The following is a 26433-nucleotide window of genomic DNA, read 5'->3' on the forward strand; positions in this document are numbered from 1 at the left end:
CACATCAAATTTCCATGCATGCAATTTCTAAAGATGCTTGGGCACATATAAAATTATGCCTTTAAAAATCTGCCACTTAACTTTGAATATCTTGCTGTGGTGCTTTTAACTTGAAATATTAATTTTCCTTGCAGGATTTTTTTTTAAGTCTTTGATTTCAGTTTTTATACCTTTAACAGAACTTTTGAAACCTCTTTACTTTCCAGTATATATTTGGCTGATGGTCTGTAATGGCTCAGAACTTATAAAATAATGTGTAAAAACATAAGAACATAAAAATGGCCATACTGGGTCAGACCAAAGATCCATCTAGCCCAGTATCCTGTCTTCCAACAGTGGCCAATGCCAGGTGCCCCAGAGGGAATGAACAGAACAGGTATCATCAAGTGATCCATTCCCTGTCGCTTATTCCCAGCTTCTGGCAAACAGGCTAGGGACACCATCCCTACCCATCCTTGCTTATAGCCATTGACGGACCGATCCTCCATGAATTTACCTAGTTCTTTTTAAATCCTGTTATAGGCTTGGCCTTCAGAACATCCTCTGGCAAAGAGTTCCACAGGTTGACTGTGTGTTGTGTGAAGAAATACTTCCTTTTGTTTATTTTAAACCTGCTGCCTATTCATTTCATTTGGTGACCCCTAGTTCTTGTGTTATAAAACAAGTGTTATTTACTCTACTTTCTTATTTTCTTCACCCCCGTCATGATTTTATAGACCTCAGTCATATCCCCCCGTAGTTGTCTCTTTTCCAAGATGATAAGTCCCAGTCTTATTAATCTCTCCTCATACGGAAGCTGTTCCATACCCCTAAGCATTTTTGTTGCCCTTTTCTGAATCTTTTCCAATTCCAATATATCTTTTTTGAGATGAGGTGACCACATCCACACGCAGTATTCAAAATATGGGCGTACCATGGATTTATATAGAGGAAATATAATATTTTCTGTCTTCTTATCTATCCCTTAATGATGCCCAACATTGTTCACTTTTTTGACTGCTGCTGCACATTGAGTGGATTTTTTCAGAGAACTATCCACAATGACTCCAAGATCTTTCTTCAGTGGTAACAGCTAGTTTAGACCCCAACATTTTTTTTGTATAGTTGGCATTGTTTTTCAATGAGCATTACTTTGCATTTATCAACATTGAATTTCATCTGCCATTTTGTTGCCCAGGCACATAGTTTTGATAGATCCTTTTGTAGCTCTTCACTGTCTGCCTGGGACTTAACTATCTTGAAAAATTTTGTATCATCTGCAAATTTTGCCACCTCACTGTTTACCCCTTTTTCCAGATTATTTATGAATATGTTGAATAGAACTGGGCCCAGTACAGACCCCGGGGGACACCACTATTTACCTCGCTCCATTCTGAAAACAGACCATTTATTCCTACCCTTTGTTTCCTATCTTTTAACCAGTTATCAAACCATGAGAGGACCTTTCCTCTTATTCCATGACTGCTTACTTTGCTTAAGAGCCTTTGGTGAGGGACCTTGTCAAAGGTTTTCTGAAATATAAGTACATTATATCCACTGGATCCCCCTTGTCCACATGCTTGTTGACTCCGTCAAAGAATTCTAGTAGCTTGGTGAGGCATGATTTCCCTTTACAAAAAACATGTTGATTCTTTCCCAACAAATTATGTTCACCTATGTATCTGACAATTTTGTTCTTTACTATAGTTTTAACCAGTTTGCCTGGTACTGAAGTCAAGATTACGAGCCTGTAATTGCTGGGATCACTTCTGGAGCCCTTTTTAAACATTGGTGTCACATTAGCTATCTTCCAGTCATTTGACACAGAAACTGATTTAAGTGATAGGTTACAGGCTACAGTTAGTAGTTCTGCAGTTTCACAGTTGAGTTCCTTCAGAACTCTTGGGTGAATGCCATCTGGTTCTGGTGACATTACTGTTTAGTTTATCAATTTGTTCCAAAACCACTTCTAATGATACCTCAATCTGGGACAGTTCCTCAGATTTGTCCTCAGAAAGCTTTAATTTTGGTCAATATATAGCCAGTGAGTTATTACTAACACACAGAAATTATTACAGTGTATAACATCAAAAAGTAGGTAATATTGGATTGTGTGCAAATATGAATAGCTTGACATTTTTTTATTCATGGTACTAGCTAGCGTCATTCCCTTAGTCTTTCTTTAACCTATTATTCTAGCATATAGAATAGTATTTGCTGTTATACTGTTCTATAAAACTACACCCAATTAACTTCTCCATATTTTTATGACAGTACAGAGAATACAAAGCTTTGAAACAATATTGGTGGTTAAAAGTTATATTTGTATTTTTGTTACCAGAATGCAAACATACCTGCAACCAGAACCCTTTAGTTTTTGTTTTTTTTAATATATTTCAAGCTGGCTAAAAATAAGTAAGGACAACTAAGGCTTCTTAAACCTCTTAACAGATAAAGTACAACAGCAAAGCTATGCACAGAGATGTATTCAGAACTGTAAGTGATGTTCATTATGCTGTAATTGTAATGTTTATTGCAGTGTTCTTATAGCAGTGTTGGTCCCAAGACCTGAAGAAGACCTCTGTGTAGCTCAAAAGTTTGTCTCTTTCACTAGCAGAAGTTGGTCCAATAAAATATATTACCTCAGCCACTTTGTCTCTCATGTTTATTGTTATTCATTCATAACAAAGAGCCAGATCAAAAGTCTTTTGAAATCAGTGGGAGTTGGATCAGACCCTGAGTGGTTTTTCAAATATCATAATGATAATTTAATAATGTTATTAATGCAGTAAGTTGTAGGGTCAGAAGTTTTAAAGCAGCAGGATTCTGTCAGAGTCTAATACTATAAAAAGTTCCATGTGTCTTAACTGAGAAATATTTATTCCTTTCCTTTGGTAAGTAAGATAAGGCTATGAAGACAACGTGTGAAGTGCAGCATGAGAAAGTCCAAGATAACTGGCTGAACCTTTGGATGCAATTGCCATCTCATTGGTCAGTGCAGGATTCTCTTGGAAACTAAAAACAGACATCTCCAGAAATGCTTCTGGAAGCTGCAAGCAGGAGGAATAGCATAAATGCCAACATGGGAACACAGATCGTAAGAAGAAAAAGAGATTATTGGCAGTGCCATAACGAGGGTGAGGCGAGTGAGGCAGTTGCCTCAGGCGCGGAAGGTGAGGGGCGCAGAAAGTCTCTCCTTCAGCAGCAATTCGGCGGCAAGTCCTTCCCTCCGAGAGGAATTGAGGGACCCGCCGCCGAATTGCCGCCGGTCGTCAGCAAGAGAGAGGGGCGGCACGTCCGGCTCTTCAGCGGCGGGTCCCTCAGTCCCTCTCGGAGGGAAGGACCTGCACCCGAAGAGCCGGACGTGCCACCCCTGTCCCTGGCCTCGGGCACAAAAATCCCTAGTTACGCCTCTTTTATTGGGAAGAACAGAATTGGAACCCTCTCAAATGGAAATCCATTGAATAGGAGGACATAGATATGGGGACAGATTTTTGAAAGCTTTCGATTCACAAAATATGTGCCTAACTTTTAAATACAATTGCACTTACAGTTTGTGCATTTGCATATGAAAATAGCCAATTCTTGTCATGTGCATACAAGAACCCAATGCAATCATAGTAATTACATATGCAAAATTGAGGTCCAGTTGTGCAATCTTTACAATGATAAACATGCACTCCTGTGACATGTCTCATTGGCTTTAATGGGGCTGCTCACAAGACTGCAAAATCTGGCCTTAGGCATTCAGTCATGTGTATATATTGGCCTACTGTAGATATAGATCACATTACGGATTTCACAGATTTAGTATGGCTTTTAAGGGGTTCCTGCTCTGATTTATGCCTGTTTTTTCCCTCCCCCCAAACTGAGAAAGCAGGTAATTAAATTCAACCTTTCCTCTGTGTAGAGGGAAGCTCAGGGAGTCTCAAATATTTAGCCTTTTAGTCTCTGAAAAGAAATCTTGAACAGAAACATAGTGTACATATATAACTGAGGCCCTGATTCTTGAGCCAGGACTCCTAAATACTCTGCAGCAAAGCCCCCTCATTTCTGAATCATTCTGGTGTGGGAGTGTGATGGGGTGTCTGCCCAACACTGGCTTGTAAGGGGTTAATGGAGCCCTAGAGAGAAAGCAGCCAATAGGAGAGGGGCTGCAAGGAGCAGCCAATGAGGGCCAGGCAGGCCCACATAAGAAGAGCTGCAGGGCCAAGCAGGTTTAGTAGTAGAACTCCCTAGAGTTTGAGGTCTGGCTGCCTTGCAGGTGGAAGAAAGCTAGCATCCTGGACAGAGCAGTGCTGGGTAGGATTAGGAGAGCAAGAGCAAGCTCCTGGATGGCTGCTAAGACTGTCATGCTGAGGAACTGAAGTAAGGATGAAGAAGGTGCTAGGACTGTAGGGAAGTGGTCCAGGGCAATAGACTGAGCAGTTGGAGGAGACGCAACACATGGCTGTCATCTCCAGGATCCCTGGGCCAGTACCCAGAGCAGTGGGTGGGCCTGGGTCCTTTCCCTGTTTTCACTACTGAGGAAGTGGCTGGATTATTGGACTGCAGTACATTCCCTTGGAAGGGCTGAGCACAGAGTGTGGCACAGCTGGAGAGCTGTGTCATGACAATGATGCCATGGTCCTGGGAGTGATGAGGGTCCTGGAGCAGACGTGACAGCAGTGAGACACCACCAGAAGAGGGTGCACTGGCTAACAGAGCTAATCCCTGGGACAGTCAGCAGGAGGTGCCATAGTGGTGAGTCCCACCCCCTCACAGGGTGATTAGAAATTTTGTAGTGGATTCCAGTAATTTTCTGAAAATATATCATCATATTGAATTAAATATGAAGGTGAATATTATAATCAGTACTTATTTTAATGTTAAACTCAATTTTATACATCCACAAAACATTGTGTAGCACAGAACTGTATGCTGCAAGTGCATCAAGTCCATAGTATTTGTTGTTAACTAGGTATAGAAATGCAAAATGTATTGTGCATTCTACAAAAATAAGAGAAGTCGAGTATTTACCTGACTATTCTTAGGTGAGTAGTTCAGGGTAGAAACTGAAACTGGTGGAAAGGTTTCTTTGCCTTTCTTGTCCTTTAAGGGCTAGATTTTGATACACACTAGTAAATCTCCTTACCCCACTTCAAGTAGTCTTATTGAGTAAGGTGCTGTTAAACTGGAGAAAAGGTATTAGAATCTGGATCTTTAATATTTGTGTCTGGAATGGGTTTCTGAGATCAGTCTCAAGAAACTGCTGTTCTGAAAAGTCATTTGTCCATATGATATGGCACTAGTTAGTATGGTGAGACATTCAGTATCCTCTAGAAATTCCCAGAGATTGGATTATCAGGGGTCAAGCAGAACACGTCAAAAATGAGAAACAATTCTTATAGTAGAGATGAATTCTACATTTTAGCGGAAATGTTGCAGACACCTTAACTGCCACGTTAGGCTATTTTTCAAGCTACACAGTGAGGCAGGTTTCTGCGGCTCAATAGCGACATCTTGTGGCCACTTAGAACCAACACCCCCCACCCTCATTCCTCTTCTAACCGCTTACATTCTTTGTCTGGTACAGTATCTAAAGATAAAGCTCAGCTGTATGCATAGTGTCTCTCTTATCCATCTCAGTTTTGTCCTGTCCTGCTTCACCCCTGATAATCCAGTCTCTGGGTATTTCCAGAGGATGCTGAATATCTCACCATATTAACTAGTGCCTTATCATATGGACAAATATGCACTAAGGACCAGAAAGGGACGACCAATACATTTATTTGCCTGTGATAAAACAAAATTGAATTCACTTCTCTATAAATTGAAGACTAGTATTTTAGCTCACTCCACTGCTTACCGTCTCATTTGCTGATTTTAGACTAAACAGGAGTGAACCATTTGTTTTTCATATCCTATAAATCAGAGATGGAAGAGACAGTGTGTCTTCTAGTTTTATCTCCCTGCCAGTGTATGATTTTTTTTCTGATTGTACCCATCCTATTGTACACAGAGTGTACCAGAGAAGGTGGGGAGTGGAGATTATGGCAAAGGATGTTAGAAGGGTGGCAAACCCTCTTCTCTTACAAAAAGTGCACTGGATAGGATTCCACAGACTGGGCAAAGATTTCCATTCTGTACCCTCTTCTGTGTTGTGTACCACCTGACTACCATTCTCTCCCCAGAGGTGGCTGCACTGCAGGGCTGCTGTAAATATTTAGGTTATGAACTAGCAGGTGCTCCACATGCAGAATTCTCATTGATTTTTAGCGTTCAATTGCAATTTGAGGACCAGGCTTATGGTTAGTACAGTAAAGCATTTGGGGCTCCTTCCAGCTCAGAGGTACTATATAAATAATTCATAGTATGTATGACCTGAGTGCAGAATTCAAATGAGCCAGATTGCAAATTGGTGAGATGTGAAACTTAAGTCTCAATAACAAATACACCAAAACCTTTTGTCACCAGAGACCTAAACTGTCTCAAAACCTCAATCTCCAGAGAGTCTCCATCTGACTGACTATGGCCACCTGCTCACTACTTGACATCCAGGCAGTGGTTAATTTGTAATGAAAGAGGTGCCGGGGCTCAAGCATTTTTTTTACGTTCATAACTGATGCAGCACGCCCAGAGGTGCTGGGGCTATGAACGGCCAAGCTTAGAGGTGCGCAGCCCTGGCATAAAATAAGCATTGCATCCAGGGTGCAACAAGCAGAACTCTGGCAGCTCCCCCGAGGCTTTTCATAAGAGTGCCAGGATTTGTCCCAAATCCGGATTCTGCACGTCCACACGGGGCAGCTGGGAGCTCTGCCCCAGAAAAAGGAGCAGGCGGGAAGAGCAATGAAGAAGCGGAGTGAGGGGCAGGGCCTAGGGAGTCGCTCTCCACCAGCCCTTATGCGTTGCTATGGGAACCACCAGCGCGAGGACTTGTCTGGAGCAGCGGGCGCCGCCGTTCCCCCAGACGCCGGCCCGGCCCAGCCCAGCGCAGGGCTCTGAGGCACCGAGCGCGCGCTTGGCACGGACCTCGTCGGACCCCGTAGGTGGGCGGCTCCTTCGGCTGCTGCCTCGGGTCTCTTAGCAACCGTAGCCGGGGCAGGAGCCGCTGGGCGGAAGGTCTGTGGGGGCCGAGGGCAGGTTGGGGTAGTGGCCCGCTCCACCCCCGGGCGCCCCGTGGGCGCTGACCCGCTCGGGGGGGGGTAGCTCACCCGCCGGGGCTGAGGCTCGCTGGGCGCAGGGCTGGCTGCGGGGTCCAGGCGGCAATCCCCTGCCCTTCCCCGTGGGCAGCGCTGCACGAGTGCGCCAGGGGCAGGGGCAGCGCCGCAGGGGGGCGGGGCGGGGTGGGTCCGTGGGTCGGTCTCAGGCGGCAGATCCTGCAGCGCTCCCCAGCGCGGCCCTCCCTGTTGTGAGGCTGGATGAGAGAGCGCGAGGCTGGTTTCGTTACCGTGTCATGCCGGGGAGGGGGTCCAATCCGACGTGTCTCGGACACACACATCCCTACTGACTGCAAATGGAGCGCCAGACGCTGCGGGATCCGGCCCCTCGTCTTGCTTCTTCTTCCAGTGACACCCCGGCGTTAAAGAACAAAATGGTTTAAAATAAAGAACCAGCTCTTTTCTGCACGGATACCGCTGTGGTATCCCCCATGAATGAAGTATTCGCCAGTTAAAATCCATTTTCAGGGAATAAGCCTCTCGTTTCTCGCGGGTGGTTTGACACGTCAGCCAGGACAAGTACTTCAGGTGTTTTGGATTGGACCCTAGCACAACTGCTTGTATATGTTTTTATTTTATGAGCTCATTAATGACCTGACATAGCTTGATTAGGAAATTATAACCTTGTCTTGAGCACTTAATTTAAACATCAGAGCATAGTACTGTACAAGTGAGAGAGACTTTGAAGTTTAGTTCATCTGGATCAGAGTAAAAGGGTCCCAGGCTTCATTCAAGTGAACAGTGGTTTACTGCTTTTGGCTTCAGTGGGCCAGTCCGAGTGGCTACAGGTTGCAGGATTGAGCACTTTCTGCATCCCTGCATCTCCCACAATTCTGCTAGTCTGGGCGTTCCCCTCCATGCTGCAGTTTCTGAAGGCAATTCAAAGCTGTGACAGTGTTTGCTGGCCACTCCTTCTCCCACTTACCCAGAGGCACAGAAGTCAAGGGGAAGTTTGTTTTCTTGTAATCTTTTTTTGGTCTTTATTCTTTTTTTAACCATTTTCAGGCAATAGCGAGCTTTTTTTTTTTCTTTGTTCCAAACCTTCTGCGTGGTTTAGGGTTTGTGCAGCATCAAGGCCACAGCTGTGGGGAGCCCCTGGAGCAGTGCTTCCCCACTGAGCTCCTCTGCCCCCTTTTAGGATGGCACAGCAGCTGTGCAAGTACCGGGCAAAGCAGAAAAGGTGCTCAATATGTGAGGGAGCTTTCCCAGGCTTGGCAGAGGGTATATGTCCAGCTTGCTCCCAGTCAGCCGACCCTAGCGTTGCTAGGACACAGGACTCTGAGTTAGACAGGCATGTTGGGGCCCCTATTCCCCCCAAATAGCCATGACTCCACTGCAAAAGTCACAGAGCAGAACAGGGAGAGGCTCTGAGGAGGAGGAGGACTTATCCAGATGACGCAGAGGAGGAGGTAAGTCTTGAGGGGTCACACAGGACCACACAGTTAAGACCCTTGCAGGGCTACTGGTCCTCTTCCACAAGTCTTGAAATGGGTCTTAAGCGCCTTAGGAAGAGAAGCAGGGCTTATAACCAGCCCCTTCCCTCACGATTAGAGCCAGGGAACTCTGATAATGAGACCCTGTCCCCTGCTTGGGGGAGTGGGACACTGAAGGGAAGGACTCAGAGGGAGAAGTTTCTAGAGAGCTCCGGGGTGTGCACAAGACAAGCTGCAAAAGATCGTGTCCTGATTACAGCCAGGCAGTAATCCTCTTAAAGTAGACCAAAAAGTAAAAAAAGCCCAAAAACTAAAAAGGGAAAGAAAGTACAAAAAATCCAGAAGGTGCCGTCCTTTGACTTGGACTCCTCTACCAAGGAAGGAGAGATTTTCAGGCTTTGAATCTGAGTAGGACTTGTAAAAAATGTAACACTTTTTTTTCCCCTGTGAAGTTTGAGGTCATGTGCAAAAAGGCTGTGGTCACAATCCAGATCCATCCTGAGCAGATTCCTGAGGATAAGCCTCAAAGCAAATACCTTTCCTCAAAATCTTAACCCGAGGCAGCAATTTTCCTGTATTTCTCTTTTGAGGATGCAATCAGGGAGGAATAGGAAAAACCTGATGCAGATACCATATTAACAAGCTTACCTTAGGGTCTGCAAGCTGCGAGAATCAAAGAATGCTCTTACTGAAGTCTCGGAAGGAGTCAAGGCACACTCCACAAGATCTATAGCAGCGATTCTGCACCTGTGGGCTGCGTGCGGCCCAATTAGCAGATAGCTGTGGCCCAGCTCAGCTCTGGGCTAAAGAGCTGGCCCGTGTGGGGTGCGGGTTCCCGACTGCTCAGTGCAGTGGGGTCTGGGCTACCCAGCTGCCCGGCTCTGTGGGGTCAGGGGTCTGGGGCAGCTGCCCAGCCCTGCAAGCTTTGGGGCAGCTGCCTGGCCCCGCAGGGTTGAGAGTCTGGAGCAGCCCCACAAGCTCTGGAGTCTGGGACTGTTGCCCGGCTCCAGGACAGCTGGCCAGCCCCACATGATGGGGTTCTGGGTGGGCAGCCAGCTGGCCCCATACAGGGTCCTGGGTCAGTGTCCGGGCTGCTGCTGCCCTTCCACCCAGCCCCTGTGGCCCAGATAACACATTGTGGGCTGCATACGTGGCCCACAATGATAAAGAAGTTGAGAACTACTGATCTATAGCAACTTCATGGGCGAAACGAGCAAGTGCTTCCACTGCCGAGATATGCAGAGCAGACACATGGGCATCAGCTAATACCTGTATCAGACTTTGTCTTCCTCATAGGCCTTCTTTGGCAGAAAGGTCTTACAGGCCCAGTAATAGAGTTGCTTTCTGAGCAACCTCTGTGGGTGTGGGGGATTCCTTTTCTATCTCGTATGTATGAGTAATCTGTCAAATTTTAGAAAGGTAATATAACAAAAGATGCCGGTATGTAATTGCATGTTCAGCTAACAATAATGTAAGTATAATAAAACACTGTCTTTTCAGTAAGGGAGAAGCACTGGAATTTTAATCTTGAAGCAAAGATGCAAGCATTAATGCCTGAGCCTCAGATTTATGTAGAAAGAACCCTAGCCCTCATCAAACCAGATGTAATTGACAAAGAAGAAGAAATAGAAGATATAATTCTCAGATCAGGATTCACCATTGTTCAGGTAATATGCTGTACATGAAACAAGGTTCTGCACACTCTTGGTTTTGATTTGAAGTTTGTTTATGGTCTGATAAGCAAGATGCAACCACCACCAATTTGGTTGACTTAATGTACCCTTTCTACACACATACATATCATGCATCATTTGAAAGCTTATGTCTACTTTAAGATGAGGTACGATGTGGCGCTGTCACCTGGTACCATTACCATAGAAATGGGGATAAACAATAACACTAACATCATCATCATTTTAAAATGGCCACTGTGAAATATTTGCGTTCATTTCTGTTAGTCTAATGAATCTATGTATTGTTTCAAGAAATAAATTTGGATTTCTTTGTGACCTCAAAGCATCATGACAACAATCCAAAGGGTACAACAAAATCTAATACATTTGTACAAGTATGATTGAAATGTAACAGCACTGGTGACATTTCGAGTCAACATCTTTATCATCCATCTTGTTCGTCATTGTGATCTCTGTCGAGTGGGTGTGGATTATCACAGTCTTCGTCGGTGCCCCTTTTGCGCCCCGCATCAGCGGCCCTGCTCGGTCCATACCAGCAGGGCTGCCAATGGGAGGGGGTGCAAGAGGGGCAGTGATGATCCAGCAGGGCTGCCAATGGGAGGCGCAAAAGGGGCAGTGAAGTTAAAGTGGCTGCCGATTTGGGGATGGTGGCGGCAAAAGGAATAGCTGCCCTGGGGCTGCAATTTAAAAGGGCATGGGGCTCCAGCTGCGGCTACTGCCCCGGGCCCTATAAATAGTCACTGGAGCCCCAGGCGGCGTGGGCCAGGGAGCGCAGATGGACTGGCTGGGGGATGCTGACCCCTCCCCCTTCTGCCCATGGCCCTACCCCTTCCGGCCAGAGCAGCCCTGTACCAGTAAGAGCTCCATTTTACTTTCACCCCTGTCTAACACTAATACTAACCTGTGTATAAGTGTCACTGTCACTGAATTCAAAAGCTAGTTTCTAAAATATTTCAAAGGCTAGTGCTGCATTCATAGGCAGTTATAAATTAAAACCTTCTATGAGGCAGACTAGATGCTACATTATATGTACAAAAGCTTACAAATGAAGAAGCATTCCTTTAGGAATTCACATATTTATATCTACCCACTATGCAGTACAAATTATGGGCATGCAATCTACTGTTACTGGTGAACAACGTTCAGTGTTAGACTGATCTGGTCTGCCAATTTCAACTGAAAAAATAGAAAACTATTATAATCACTTGCGACACTTTGACAATTAAGAATATGCAATGTGAAAACATTCCATGTTAGTATATTGCAAAATGTTGATATTCGCTGTCTTTGCCAAATGCTAAACAGCAGTAACTGATAAACCCCACATTAAGATGTTGAAATTAACTTAAACAGTAAAACCTGTAGTCATAGTCATGTTGTAGTATGTCTAGAACTGTGCAAAAAATGACACTTCCCCATTTTGGGTACTATAGTTTCAGGCTTATGACACCACTTGACAGCTCAACATCATGCTTCATCTAAACATACATAAAATAAGCTTTCAAATGAGGGTACATTAAACTCCAGAAAAAATGGCCCTTTTTGGAGAATTGCCTCACGCCTAAGAAAAGTGATTTCAAAAATAGCATCTTGCTGTTCCATATTTATTGCCTCAGTGGGTTCTATAGGCAATAGCATCCCGAGGTTCCATATTTATTATACCTGGGAGTTCCATATAAAATGGCTTAGTTTACAAGTGGGGATGGTGGAACAATTTTTATGGTGATCATGGAAACTATAGAAGCCATGTATTTGGTGTTTGTTATTACTACTTCAAGCCCAGGGGTGCGGCAGTACCCCCCAGCAGTCATAGTTCCAGCACCACTGTTTACAAGTCAGAACAAGACTCTTCTAACTGCCAGCACTGTAAATAAAACATAGTATCTGAAAATCAATTAGTACTCTATATATCAGCAACCACCATCAGCAGAAGGAAAGATTCTGTTAGTACAAATGAGCTGGTAATTATGCTGCTGCTGCAAGAGGTGGAACAGAATGCAGCTTCCATAGAAACATTGACTCTACATTGCTGGCTGCAGGGAAAACATTGGGTTTGCCAATAAACTCTGTACCCGTGCAGATACGTGCAGTGTTAAGCAACAATTTAAACTGAATCACATTTCTAAGAATACAGCAGAACCTCACCAAGTCTTTTCTGTTGTGGGCATTTGCTAAGTTCATTGCAATTCATTGGTTTGCAATGGGTTTCCCAGTCACTGCAGTTTTTAAACTCTCTCATTATAGAACAGAAGTGAATTAACCCTGTCACTTCAGGATGGAAGCAGAGGCACCACCTTCCCTTGCAGCCTCAAGAGCAGCTCTGATGTGAACCAGGAGCATTCTGAGCAGTGTTTATCTCTTTACTGCCACACAACTGCCAAACACCCGGCCACCTGCTGCAGGGGAGAGAGTAGCTCTGGCTCCTCCATTGCCTGCTTCCCTGCCACTCCATTGGAGGCCCAGTGGGAGTTGGACAGAAGATCAACTGGCTGTGGTTGAGGCTAGGGAAATGTCTAGCAAAGGATGTTCCAGGAGCTGTGGGGAGGGAGTTATAAGAGTCAGCAGAGCCACCTCTGTGCTATCTGTAATTCCCAGTAGCAGACTGGTAGGGTGCATTTGCTCCTTTTTCACTGCAGAAGAAGCAAAGTGGAGCAAGGATATACCCCACAGTGTGGTCTCTTGACCTCTGCATCAATATGTGCAGCTCTTGGGCTGTAAAGGTTGGGTATCACTGGCTTAAAGTAATTACTGTTCATTGGATTTTAAGACCTGGCCACTAGATGTCACCATTACACAGCTGTGTTGAATTATTTTGTCTTTTAGAGGTGGCAGTTCAGAAACCTAAGTGGAGCAAGTTGAGCTGCTCAGAAACAGCCTGATAGACAAGTAAACCCTCTTATTCTGCTCAGTTGAAATGTTCCTTCTCAGCCTATTAAATGCCAGCTACTAAAATAGTAGGTGTCAAGTATAGTTATTTGTGCTATGGAATTATATATGAACCTTTAATGGAGCGAGGACTAGAAAACTTTACTTTTTTTTTTTCCCCCAAAATTACATTTTTTGTATCACTTTTAGTAACATCAGCAAAGTCCCTCTCCCCCTCCAAACATATATTTTATTTGCTTTGCATGTAATGCATCAAATTTCACAAAGATAAAATCTGAGACCTGGTAACATACGGTGCTTAAAGCTTTCTGTGAGGTGCCCAGTGACCTCAACCTTAAAGTCAATAGTAACTGAAGGTGCTCCATATGTCAGAGGGTTGGACTCAAAGAGCACAAATTTTCCTTTAATTTCTTTTGCTTGCTTTCTTTAGTGAATGTTGTATGCTTGCTCATTCCCCACTAATAATCTGCCACTGATCATCTGACCCACTGATAATTGCCTTAATCCTTGCTATCTGCAAGCTAGTTAGTTATTCTGGAGAATATACAAATGTATATACTTTGAATGAAAAATAGAACCGTTCTATAGGTAGTGGTCTAGGATGAAGAGAAGATTGCATAAAAGTGCAAAATAGTACTAGTGAGCTGAATAATTAAACCACAGACCACTGATAATACATTTCAGTTTCTTGTATAGAGTCTAATTAGAATAATGCATTAGATCAAACATCAATTTAAAAAATGCCATAGTATGTTTATGGTTAGAAAATGGCTAAAATGACATCTTCTTACTCAGACGACCTGCTCTTGTGTATATTCTGATTTGTGTCTGCTTAATTTACTGACAAAAGGTAAGTTTTTACTACTCTTTACTCCTGTAAGCACTGCTGCAGAACCAGTACAGCTCTGGGAGAGTGAGCTGGATTATTTGCCCAGTTGTACATCAACAGAAATTGACACTTCCATTTGCGGAATATTTGTTACTACTTGAGACAGAAATATAACTGATCTTTCAGACCCCAGTTGAGCTTGCAGGGTTGGCAGTCAGAAAAAAAATGTTTTACTTGTACGTTGCTGAGATTTTGTGTAGAAGCTACTAAGACAAACATGAGATCCCACAATACCATTTTGTCACATTTCAGCATGTTTTAAAGAAGACATAATGGCTGCTGATGAATAGCTTAACATAGGACATTGGAGAGTTGTAATTCATTACAAGTGCTGGAAAATATAAATTCTGTAATGTAGCATTTTTATGTAAATCTTGGTGTTGTTCATCCATGAATAATATAGTACAGGGGTAGGCAACCTATGGCATGCGTGCCGAAGGTGGCACGTGAGCTGATTTTCAGTGGCACTCAGACTGCCAGGGTCCTGGCCACCGGTCTGGGGATCTCTGCATTTTAATTTAATTTTAAATGAAGCTTCTTAGACATTTTTAAAACCTTGTTTACTTTACATACAACAATAGTTTAGTTATATATTATAGACTTTACAAAGAGACCTTCTAAAAATGTTAAAATGTATTACCGGCACATGAAACCTTAAGTTAGAGCGAATAAATGAAGACTCGGCACACCACTTCTGAAAAGTTGCCGACCCCTGATATAGTATATGCTTAAAATAGAAGCTTACCTTTTCCTTTTCTTTGTTTTCTAGAAACGAAAGCTCCAACTAAGCCCAGAGCAATGCAGCAACTTTTATGCAGATCAATATGGCAAAATGTTTTTTCCTAATTTAACAGCGTATATGAGTTCTGGGCCTTTAGTTGCTATGGTTCTTGCCAGACATAATGCTATCGCTTACTGGAAAGAGTTGATTGGACCATCAAATAGCATAAGAGCTAAGGAAACATACCCTGACAGGTAACTCACTGAAGAATAGATTTAGGGTCAGATCCTGGCCTCATTGAAGTCAAAGGGAGCTTTGCCGTTCACCTCACTAGGGTGAGGATTTCACCTTTACTGTACAAAATTAATAAAGGTTTGGGCCAACCTTTTTCATTTTGAAATTATGGCACAAAAAAACCAAAATATTTTGTTAACTGGTAAGATTTTGTTAATTAAACCTCACTTATTGTATTTATTGCAATCTGAGTGAGAATGTAAATACTTGGAAGGGATTTGAGATAGCCATCCAAACACTTCTCTCTGTTGCTTTTAGTTTAAGAGCAATCTATGGGACAGATGATCTGAGGAATGCAGTTCATGGCAGTATCCGATTTTCTTCAGCAGAAAGAGAAATTCGATTCATGTTTCCTGAAGGTAAACTGCAAGTAGTCTTTAGGAGTGTATGGCTCCTGCCCTATTCCTACCTGTCGGTAGTCAAACATTCAGTATAGAACCTAGGCTCATAAAGGGGGTTTGAAAAATGTTTTAGAACAGTTTGGCCCCGTTTTCATTGACTAACTAAAGTATGACTGAGCTGCTATGCCATGTGGAGCAAAAAATAGCAAAATGTATTTGACGAGCCACCCGAATCACAGTGATTGCGAATTAATTTCCCTTCTGCCTCATAGATACTGCAAATGCCCCTGTATAGCATTGGAATTGAGGCAGGCAAATTCAGGGAATGGGAGGAACCACGGAGCTACTTCATTTCAGCATGTTTCACTGGGAGCAGAGTGGCTTTCCAAGTGAATCTGCCCCGGAGTTACTGTTGATATGATATGGTTGAATTCCCTCTTCTGAGACTGGGGTACGAGGATTCATGCTCATCTACTGGTGGAGGGTCACATGGCAGTACAGTTCAGGAGCCAAGTTCCAACTGGCGTGGACAAAGGCACCTGTGAGCTTTGAGGGACAGAGCCCTTTGCTTGTTCCATAGATTGAGGGGAAAGATGACACAATCCTCAAAGGAGTGATTCTAAGGAAAATCTATGATTAGATATTCATGGAGTTTCCTGTCCACTACGCCAGAAAACCAAACAGGAGTAGCATGTGGTCCTGAGTTTAAAACCATTTTTGTTGGAACAATGTTTAAACAGAATTCAAACCACTTGAAAACCTGTCTCAAAGCCTGCTGCAGGTCTTTCTTTAGTATGAATATTAGTCTCTCTTTTCCCCTGGAGATCATGCATTTTCCCTCTTCAGAATCCCATGTAAACCATTCTACCTCCTGTCCCTTGCCCCACCATAAAAATGCAATATCTGATGTAAGTCCTTCAGGGTGACAAGAACCAGCTGCACAGCAGTAATGGGGCACTGAAGAAGTAGTCCCCAATGGACTCTCCTTTGCCCAGTAAATATCCAGTGAAATGGGTGGGTCCTCAATTGGTCTTATTTCTTCCTCTCCCCCAATCAACTAAAGGGTGCTTTTTTTTTTTTCCCCTGGACAACCACCACCAGTGTACGATCACCCAAGATACAATATCCAGGAGCTCCATCCGTCTTAGAATTGCTTTGGGGGCAACACACTGCAGTAGCTCTGTGTCATGGTGTATGTCTTCCAGAGAAGCCATACAAAAGGTTAAGTATTATCCATTACAAGGAAAATATAACCACGGTTATCAACATTTGAAGGAAAGTAATTTTTTAACATTATAAGCAAATTGCTTTGCAATAATTCATCTCACCTGGCTATTCTTTCCAGTGATTATTGAGCCAATTCCAGTTGGACAAGCTGCTAAGGATTACCTGAACCTCTATGTCAATCCTACACTACTAGCTGGGCTCACTGAGCTTTGTAAGCAGAAACCAGCAGATCCATTGGTATGTTCTCTGTCATACAAAATTCTTACCTTGTGTTACGTTTGCTTTATGGTGACGTTCATGGTTCCTTATAATATTTCGAGGAAAGCTGCTTTGCCTCTTTTTTTGGTAGAAATCAAGGGCCAGCTAAGGTACAAGGATGTCATATATCTGCCTCTCTACCTAGTTTAACTGGGAGAAACCAGGAACCAGTGGGCATGAGTGACATTAAATGCTTTGTGACAGTTTGCTAATGCAGAGAATATGCGGTGAAGTTTTGGCAGCTTTTTTAAAATAAATATATGCAAGCTCCCTCAAAAGAGATTTCTGTATTTTAACTTTTGCTATATGTGCTACAATTAGTAATATCTAATTAACTGCTTATCTTAGGTAGGGACTCTCTTGGTCATGTGATCATGTTCACCCTCGTTAACAAACTTTGATCCCTGAGCAGTTCTCCAATGAAACCATCTACAGGTGTCCAACAGTTTCTTATGACCCCTTTTCAAGTCAGCTATACTGCTGCAATGAATTCAGTATAAAGGCCCAAGTCACTCACTAAGCCTCTTGACCGTCTGTCATCATTAGTCCCCTTAAATAAGCATCTTATCCAAGGCCCATTGAAGTGAATGGAAAGACTCCCATTTGACTGCATGAATTTTGGTCCAGGACATAAAATCTTTAATTTTCTCTCAAGTTGAAAATTTAGGAGTCTTCCTTACCCCTTAACTATGCTAACTTTTTACTCCTACATCATCTTGTCGGTACATCTGTCATCACTGTTCTTTTTGCCTTGACTCTCCCTCTGCTGAAATACTTATTCTTGTTGTTTTAATCATGTCTGCAAAATGCAGTAACCTATAACCTCTGTCTCCCAATTGCACCACTTTTTGTCACTGTGTATGAATTCAACTGTTTTGTGTTTAGTGTTCAGATCTGCTCAGTGCCTTAGTCCTTTAGCGTCTTCAGTTTCGATTTTCCCTGTAACCTGCTAGGATTATTTTATTTAGTCTACCTGTCTGTAACCCTTGACAAAGCATTTGTTCATATCTGATACTAATCCCTGCTTCCATTTCCCTTCTACTACTCTATCAATTCTCCTCTCCCGTCACAGTACTGTAAGCAGTTTACTAGTACTTAACACTTGACATCCACTAATTAGTGTTCAACAGCCCTATGAAGTATGCAAGTATGTGTGATAAACTCCATTTTACAAATGGAGAAATCAAGGCAGAGAGGTTAAGTAATTTGCCTAAGGCCAGAGTCAGTCATTAGCAAATGGAATTAGAACTCAGGCATTCCTGCCTCTCACATTTGTGCTTAGATACCATTACAGTTTGCTAGAAAATTTACATGATGTGCTGTGTTTTCAAAAAGTACCAGAACATCACATTTGTTGACTTTTCTCTAGGGCTCCATTTCCTGCCTGTAAGGGTTAGTGTAAGATAATCAAACATGATTGCAGTGTAGAAAGTTGTGACACTGACTTTGTAGGAAGGGCTCAACATGTTGAAGTAGCTGGCAGTGTTGATAGAACTGACACAATTAATAATACTTTTCTGTAAGCATTTGAGTGCATATTGTGTTTTCAAAATAGAATCCTCATACTTATTATTTGTATTGAGGTAGGGCTAAAATGCCCCTGAACAAACACTTATATAGAGAAAATCCCTGACATGAAAAGTCTAAAATTGATTTTAAGCAGCTTAAGACTGAAGAGCAATATGTAGTAGATTAAAAAGGCAAATTTGGTAACTAGAGTTTATGGCTTACTATAAACTGGAATGTACAGTTCTGCATACTTTAATAGTGTCTCAAACAAAGGGTGTATTTAGTAGTGTCTGTGTCAGAATAGTGCCCTTAATAAAAAGGGTCAGTTTTTATGGGAGTGAAATGGTTTTTAATGTTTTCTTTATATAGTTATAGAAGTGACATTGAAGATCTTTTCATCCTGTAGATTTGGTTTGCTGATTGGTTGATAGAACATAATCCCAATAAACCTAGGCTACAGCAGCGGATGACCGTGGAAGAACCTTAAGGATGAAAATCCAATGGAGATTTTGTTAAACGCTATCAAATAAGATGCTTATTAGTATCATTTTAAGTGTATCCTTTGAATTTGTAATGACTATTACATGAAATAAATGTTAGTGTTATAACCAATTATAAATTGACTAGTAATCATTGGATAAGTTGAACTAGTAATTATTTGTTTTAGGATCTATTCCTGTTAAATTAATAAATATAGAATCACATGCGGCAACTTATTGTGCTGGGTGATAAATGACATCATACTTTCTAGTTACATTTTCCCTCTCTGCCTTGGTTTACCCTACCCAAAGAGACCCAAGTTCTTATTTACACTACTGTACATCCAAAGTAATTCAATTGTTTCTAATGAGTGACTCAAGTGGCTGTTTCCAAAAGACACTTTTGACCTGTACTTTGTGAAATCAGGCCTTGCTTACAGCATCTGCTTATACCTCAACATAATGTTAAGTGACTAGATACAGTCCAAGAACCATGTATGCATGCCTGCAATTTTAGCACAGTGGTTTGATCAGCAATGACAAGTGGCAAAATTACTTTGAAATAATATGATTCATTTGTGTCTGAGTTTCTAGTCAAGATACTTTTTGGAGGAAAGAAGTTCAAGGCAGATTTCAGTAACTGGCAGCTAATGGTAGAGAGTTACGAATCAAAATCCCAAGATTTCTAATTAAAAGCCACAGGTAGGTGTATTTCTGATAAAGATCCATAGTTTACTCCATCTCCAATTTTTGTTTCAGCATGTTCTAGTAGGAAGAAGTGTTTAAATTTAATCTTATCCTTAGTGAGAGAGTTCTTGAATTGCTTTACCTTAGTTATGTTAAAGGTATACCTAGAGTACTGATTTTTTCCATATTATCTCAATTTTTACAGTAAAATTTTAATTTTATTCTACAGATAGGAAGTTTTACCAAGAATGGGATATGAACCACACTATTCAAAATGTGACAGGCTGATTCTCCTGTTCTACTGCCTTTTCTCAAGGAAGGAACCTGATTTAGGATATTGTAGTAGCACCTTTTCCTTTAGGCTTTCTATACAAGTACTCAGTCCATTCATGGTTTGCCTGGCTAGCATGCATTGAACATAACAGTTACGAAACTTTTTTGCAATTCTGCTATGCTTGCTCCATGCCAGCCAGATGAGCAGTGTTACATGCTGCTTTAGTGCTCCCATGGCAGGAGGGGGCTTTTATTGATTAAGAAATGAGTTGTCCACATTCACAGAATATTATATCAAGATAAGATGTCCTCCTGTTAGGTATTTTCTTCTATCTACTGGAGTAGCTAGATTAATTTTCAGATATCTGAACTTTGATATGTTGTGCACATACTAGAACAGTGTGACTTTTTAACACAAGCCAGTAATGCCAACTAAAAGCTTTCAAAAACCACAGGTCAGGCTCAAAAAATTAAATAAATAAATAAATAAATAAATAAATGTTGGGTGCTTTTTACGTGTCTTTTGAGTCTATAGGAGGTCACATTTTAAAGCTTTTCTCTACCATGGGAAACTAGAAATCAACTCCACTTTCATTTAAAAAAAAAAAAGTCTCCCATAATCCCATGACCCCAGGATCTGGGACTTTAAGAAGAAAACCAAATATCATGAGAGTTGACAATACCAGTATAAGTTGATTTTTTTTTCTGTTTTTTAGTGAAGCCACGAAACTGAAAAATCAGTAATTCACACAGCTCTATATAGGAGTCCTACTCTTTAAGGTTTGAAGCAGCTGATGATGCTAATTTAAAGGCTAAAATAGAGGCTTTGTCTGGGAAAGTCCAGATGTATGATAACCCTACAAAGAAGTAGTTACCAATTTCTTCTCGTGGATGGCTCACTGTCACATTGTGCGCTATGGGTCCAGCACATGCAAGTTCCAAGTACCAGCCTCTTAAAGACTGATTTTTCTGGAAATTGTAGTCCTTGGAAGGTCATGTGACTGCAGACTGGAAGTGAGGCCTGCTTGGAGAAAATGTCAGGCTATATAAAAGAGCTGCCTCTGGCTCAGAATAGTGAGAAACTCAGAAAGAGTAGGGAGAACCTGGAAAACTAAGGTGGCCCAAGGGCGAAGATTGGGAGAAGGCCTAGAAGACTTAAAAGCAAGGTGTCCTAGCATGTGGCCCTGGGAAACAGTGCAGTTTGGCGTTTGAGGACAGACATCTGACCATGGTTTTCAGGTTCCAAGGCTGAATCCTGGAGTAATGGAAGGGCCCAAGCTCTCCACAGTGCCACCTAATGATACAAAAAAATCTCTACAACCAAGAGGGCAGGATGTGGACAAGAAGCTGGAGTCTTAGGAGGTAAGATATTGTTACACCCTGGAGAGGTGAAAAGATGGGCAGATCTTCAATGGAGGGCTGTGATCCAGCAAGAGACAGGTTTGAAGGACTGTGCTGTTTCATTTGGATTTTGACTTAGATTTTTATTTGCACCAGATTCTTATTGGTTTGGTGGGTGAGGTAAGCACCAAATCACCAACTCACTGAAGCCCAGCTACCCAAAGGTGAGAAGAAGCTAAGGCATGACTATGACCTGACATTGGAGAGGGGAACCAATCCTGGCACATACACCATGTAGGGTCTGGTGGTACTTGAATCTTTCTTTACTATCTCAAAATAGTTACACTGCCTGTTTAGATTTATTTCTCTACCCACATGCAGGAATACAGCTCATGAAGCCTAGATCTATAAAACAAGGAGTTTAACCTCTTACATTTAGACCATTTTTCAACAAAAATTAAACTATCATCCTCCTGCAAGAAATCCAGTCTGTTTCCTACCACATGTCATGAAGGCTATTCTTGGAACTGCAGATCCAGCAAAATTGGAGTGCGTGGCTGCTCATCGGTCCACCTTGGCTGATAAGTGATTTCTTCTCTTTAAGAATAGCCTACGTAAACTGCAGTGAGCCTTGAACGTACCCTCTAAGATGGTAGCAACTTCAAGCAAAGCCCCTTCCCCTCTTGCTTTTATATCGACCAGTTTAGGAGGCAGAGTTCACAGCCTTCTGAGTGAACTAAGTTCCACAGATGGAGTCATTACTCAAAAGCTATGACTTTACTTCAGCATCTGTGAGGAAAAGAGAGACTTAGATGGGTATTTGCTAATCCATATTTCTCGCCTAAAACTAGAGGAGAAAAATAATTCTTAGGACCATTTAGTAGCACCTTCTTCCCCCAATAAAGTAGTTACTAATATTGCACACCCTCTAGGGACTAGAGGCCTAAGCAAGTCATCACATTGTTAATGAACTGATTAAACTGACTGATATGACAGGAGCAGAGTAAGCAACCAAATTACTTTTCAGTCTTACATTTGAACAGCTGATCCTATCTAGAGGCAGACACAGGAGGTTTTATTGAACTTGCTTAACCAGAGCAGTCAGGTTAAGATAAGTCATCTCACTCTGGAGGATAAACTGCAGTTTTCTATGGCCATTCCCAGCAATCGAGTGTCCTCTGGAAATTCCAAGCCCTTGAATCTCCACTTCCTCTGAGCTTTCTATTGTAAAACATGAGCAGAAAACATGTTGGGTGTTTTCTTTTGGGAAGGAAAAAAAACAAACCTCTTGGCACATCTTAAAGCCGAAGCAAAATGCAAAACACATTTTTATTGTTTTTCCTTTGTAGTTTACTTTTAGGTGACACGTCCAAGGTTACACAGTAAGTGGCAACGCTGGCAACAGAAGCTCCATCTCATCTACTAACTTATTAAAGTGAAGGCTTGAATGACAAGGACAATACAGAGCAGGAGGAAATTAACCACAAAGATTTTTCCTTTCTATGCCATTTTCCATTACTTGCTATGTTGTGTTTTAATAAAACACACTTGGCTTTCAAACCAAGGTAGCAATGTGATATGTAAGGACTGGAGCATCGCAGGAAATAGGTAGTTGATTAGATTTAAAGGTTAGTGCACTTCTCTGTTTCAGCAAGGCGCACCATTGCCTCGGGTAGCCCAGAACTGAGAGCTTTCTGGAGATCCATTCACTGCGGGCTTGGTGTGTCAGCAACATGATTGATACATAGTCTCAGAGAGAGGATGCCTGCCAAATTCTTGTGTTATTACCTCCTGCTCTCAGCTCAGGGGAGAGCCTTTTGTTGGTCTTCCCAATCAGAGGTGAGGCATTGTTACAGACAAATGGGCAAATGATATTCTAATGATAACACTGAAGGACCAAGAATTCTCTTCAGTTTTACTTCACAAGCATGTTTCACAGCTGAAGCAAGGCGATGCTATTGTATGAAATAGTTTGCATTACCTGTTAAAAAGATACATTTACATAGTCTTGTCCTGTGTTCTGTTTGTTTCCCTTCTCAAATTAGCTTAAAATGTGTTGCAGAACTATAGCTAGTGATGGAGAAAACTAGTTTGCTCATCCTTAGTTTAGTGTGTGACACTACTCTGAAACCTGACAGTAAAAATGGGGAAGACTTTTATTGTCTCTCTCTGACTCCATATCAGATTTGCTTGATTTTAAGGTTGGTTTTTTTTCTGTTCATCTTCTTTTCAAAAATCAACCTCACATTTGAAACCTGAGCTGGGAGTTTTTTGGGTTTGGGTTTGTTTTTTTTTGTTTTTTTTAATTCCTCACATATAATCAGAAAATCTGCAGCGGAAACTTGGGCTCAGATTGTGAACCCCTTACTCTCAAGGGTGAGCAGTTGCTCACATGATGCAAACTCTTGAAGCCAGTGGAATTTCTGTGTGCCAGGGCCTAATTTAGCCTAAATTCTTTGGGCTTTGGAAAAGGATTTTCCAAATTACCCATCCTCCTTTGTAATCTCATTTATAGTCAATTCCTAAACTCTCATTTCCTTTATAAGGGGACAGTTATGTTCTGTGGCATTTCCAGAAGCTGTACTGATTGTAAGGTTGGGAAATTCTGCACTTCCAAAAGCATCTTCTTATTGCTATGCTGGCTGGCGTTTCTTATCTCCTTTAGGAGTTGTAAAAGCCTTTTCTTACTGGGTGGCATTTCTGTTACAGCATGAATGACAACAATGTTTTAAATTTATTTATTTTCTGTGTTAGGCCTCTTCTCTTCTTTCTATGTGAGAAGATTCCCAGGAGTTTTTAACATACGTATGTGGATAAATCTCCTGCACGCACCATAAAGTAGTCTGCTGAAGACCAATGGAAAGCAGTCATTACAGACTGATGTTTAAGCTTCTGAGATTAACACAGTCCTGCAATTGTAGTTACTTATTTTTATAATGTGTAATTTAGCAAATGAGCTGTGGAAAAGTCTTAGGCATGGCAAAGGCTGCTTTAAAAGCATTGGGCCTAACTATGCTTTCAGTTGTACTAGTATAAATCCAGACAAGTGACTCCATAGTCTGCATTCACAAGGAAAAATGAAAATCTGTGCAGCTGTGAGATCTGCTCAGCTGATTTATTATGTACCTGAAGTGCATAGTCTGTCTATAGGGAAGGTATAGAGAACCCTCAATTCCTACTGAAATCAATGGGAGTTATGCCTGATTACTCCAGCGCTGATCTTGGCCAATGTGCAGCAACACCTTCTTATGGCAAGCAGCACTTTGAAGGAAGTACTGAGCCCAATCAGTGGTGGTTTTGCCCCTGCAAGGAAAGTTTGATCAGGCCCACTGTGTTTAAGACCAGTTTCCTCTTTCCTTGCCCACCACAGGTCTGGTAAGCACTGAAATCATTCTGTCTCAGCTTATCACTTCCAAGAGAACCATCCCATTAGGGCGTTTCAGGATACATTTTTCTCCAGGGGGCCTCCCATGCAAATATATGGAATTGAGTTTTGACCATGACTGTCTTTGTTTTGCAAACTTCTCTTGTAAACAAGACACCATGCTGATTTGCCTGAATAGCACCATCAACTCAATTCAATAGGAGCAACAAAGGCTTAGGAAATGAAATCCCCATTCAATTTCCTATTCATGTAAATGATAGCTTATCATACTGATTATTAGGTTCATGCATTTAAGATCAGCCTGATGGTTTTAAAGTCTTTTATTGCTTTTTTTATGAACTGCAATAAAACATATTGCCCCACCTGAACAGAGTGCATCTGCATTGAATAAATGTTAACTGAGTGCTACAGAAGCTGCAAACCCATCATTACATATAGCAAAGAATGCCACTCAACTATAAAGCCAACGTGAAGCCCCTTCTTTGCCATTTCAATTGCTAGTTCACTTTGGCAAAATATCTCTTTTAAATGACAACAGATCCTCTGAACTATCGATCGTGTTATTTACAAACGTATTTTTAAAATACTTGTCTCCAGTGAAAAGCACCAGCTTGTAATCAAAGGACAATAAGCACTAACTATTTGACCTGGCCCAATTTAACATCGACTGAATTCATTGGGAATCTTTCTGTTTTCTTTGAGCTGGATCTGATCCCTAACTGCTAGAGCAGAATAGTGCATGTAAAGGCTACTAGATTTTAATTCTGCCGCTGCCACTGAATTTGGGTGGCCAGTGCTCAATTTCCCTATCTGTAACATAGATGAGTAATTATCCGCCTCCCATCCAAGCAACAATGGAATTGCAAGGCTAAATGGTCCAGTTTTCAAAGAGATGGGGCTAATGCACATGCACCTGTTGCATGCACTAAACTTTGGAGTGGAAATTTGGGTAATTGTGGAGGGAAATGGGAAGTGCATATGCAGTAACCTGATCTGCACATGCAAGCACCTACTTGTGTACAGAAGTGCTGAGTTTCACACCTGTATTTTGCATAGTTTCCTAATTGCTCAGGGCCTTGATAATTTGGTCAGCAGTGTTTGTAAATGTTTTGCTATAATGGCCCTCATCCAAATACATGTAGAGAATACATGAATATGAAGTGGGATCAAGATTTTCTTAGTGTAAAGTTGGGATCACTGCTTTACTCACCAGTGCAAATGTATTAGTGAGTCATGCTGGGTATCCCAAATCAGTGCCTATGAAACCAGGTTATATTGGCCAGTTTACTTTAGTCCAACAAAGGCTTATTTTTAACAGTAAAGTTTATGGAACTGCAAGCATACAGAATCAGTAAATTGCACATCTGGCTTGATTTTTATAATCTCTTCTGAAGGTAAATGAATAGAATATGTTGTTTTGCAATCACTATCTTATTCCCAGTGCATTACTTTAACAACTGAAAGAGGAAGAAATCTAATCTTTGAGGTGGACATAGTGACAAACTGCTACAGTAAGTTTTAAAAAAAAAGTCCTAAGAAAAGCATTTGTGTGTGTGTGTGTGTGTGTGTGTGTGAGTGAGCATGATATACACAACCAGGGGTTCCATTTCTGCAACCAAATACTGCTGAATGTATTTCTCACTTGCAGATGTCTCTTTTGTCCATGTTAAAATATGAGGCTTACAGAACAATTCATCAGTGATATAAACTAGCGCCACTAGCTCCAGTGAGTTCAGTAGTGCTATGCTGATTTATACCAGCTGAGGATTCATAGATTCCAAGGCCAGAAGGGGCCATTGTGATCATCTAGTCTGATGTCCTGTATAACAGAGGCCATA

At 41.8% G+C, this 26433-nt stretch overlaps 1 protein-coding gene and 1 long non-coding RNA gene across 9 annotated transcripts; both read left to right on the forward strand.

Moving 5' to 3' along the window:
- Positions 1-4213: 4213 nt before the first annotated feature.
- Positions 4214-19042, forward strand: NME5 (NME/NM23 family member 5). Of its 8 annotated transcripts, none has more exons than XM_039483405.1 (6): positions 4214-4347; positions 10112-10278; positions 14850-15055; positions 15354-15454; positions 16782-16900; positions 18837-19042. In XM_039483405.1, the coding sequence occupies exons 2-6, from the start codon at positions 10150-10152 to the stop codon at positions 18915-18917; spliced, it is 636 nt and encodes a 211-aa protein (XP_039339339.1). In that variant the 5' UTR covers positions 4214-4347; positions 10112-10149; the 3' UTR covers positions 18918-19042. The 8 variants fall into 8 exon arrangements, with proteins under 8 accessions (XP_039339339.1, XP_039339342.1, XP_039339337.1 ...); XM_039483408.1 differs by lacking the exon at positions 4214-4347 and adding an exon at positions 4381-4722; XM_039483403.1 differs by lacking the exon at positions 4214-4347 and adding an exon at positions 6917-7007.
- A 454-nt stretch (positions 19043-19496) lies between these two features.
- LOC120369753 lies at positions 19497-22620 on the forward strand. Its single transcript, XR_005583379.1, has 3 exons — positions 19497-19611; positions 21109-21231; positions 22560-22620. It is a non-coding gene; the product is annotated as an uncharacterized LOC120369753 (long non-coding RNA).
- The last annotated feature ends 3813 nt before the right edge of the window (positions 22621-26433 follow it).

This window comes from Mauremys reevesii, linkage group 8, assembly GCF_016161935.1.
Source record: "Mauremys reevesii isolate NIE-2019 linkage group 8, ASM1616193v1, whole genome shotgun sequence".
Taxonomy (NCBI): domain Eukaryota; kingdom Metazoa; phylum Chordata; order Testudines; family Geoemydidae; genus Mauremys; species Mauremys reevesii.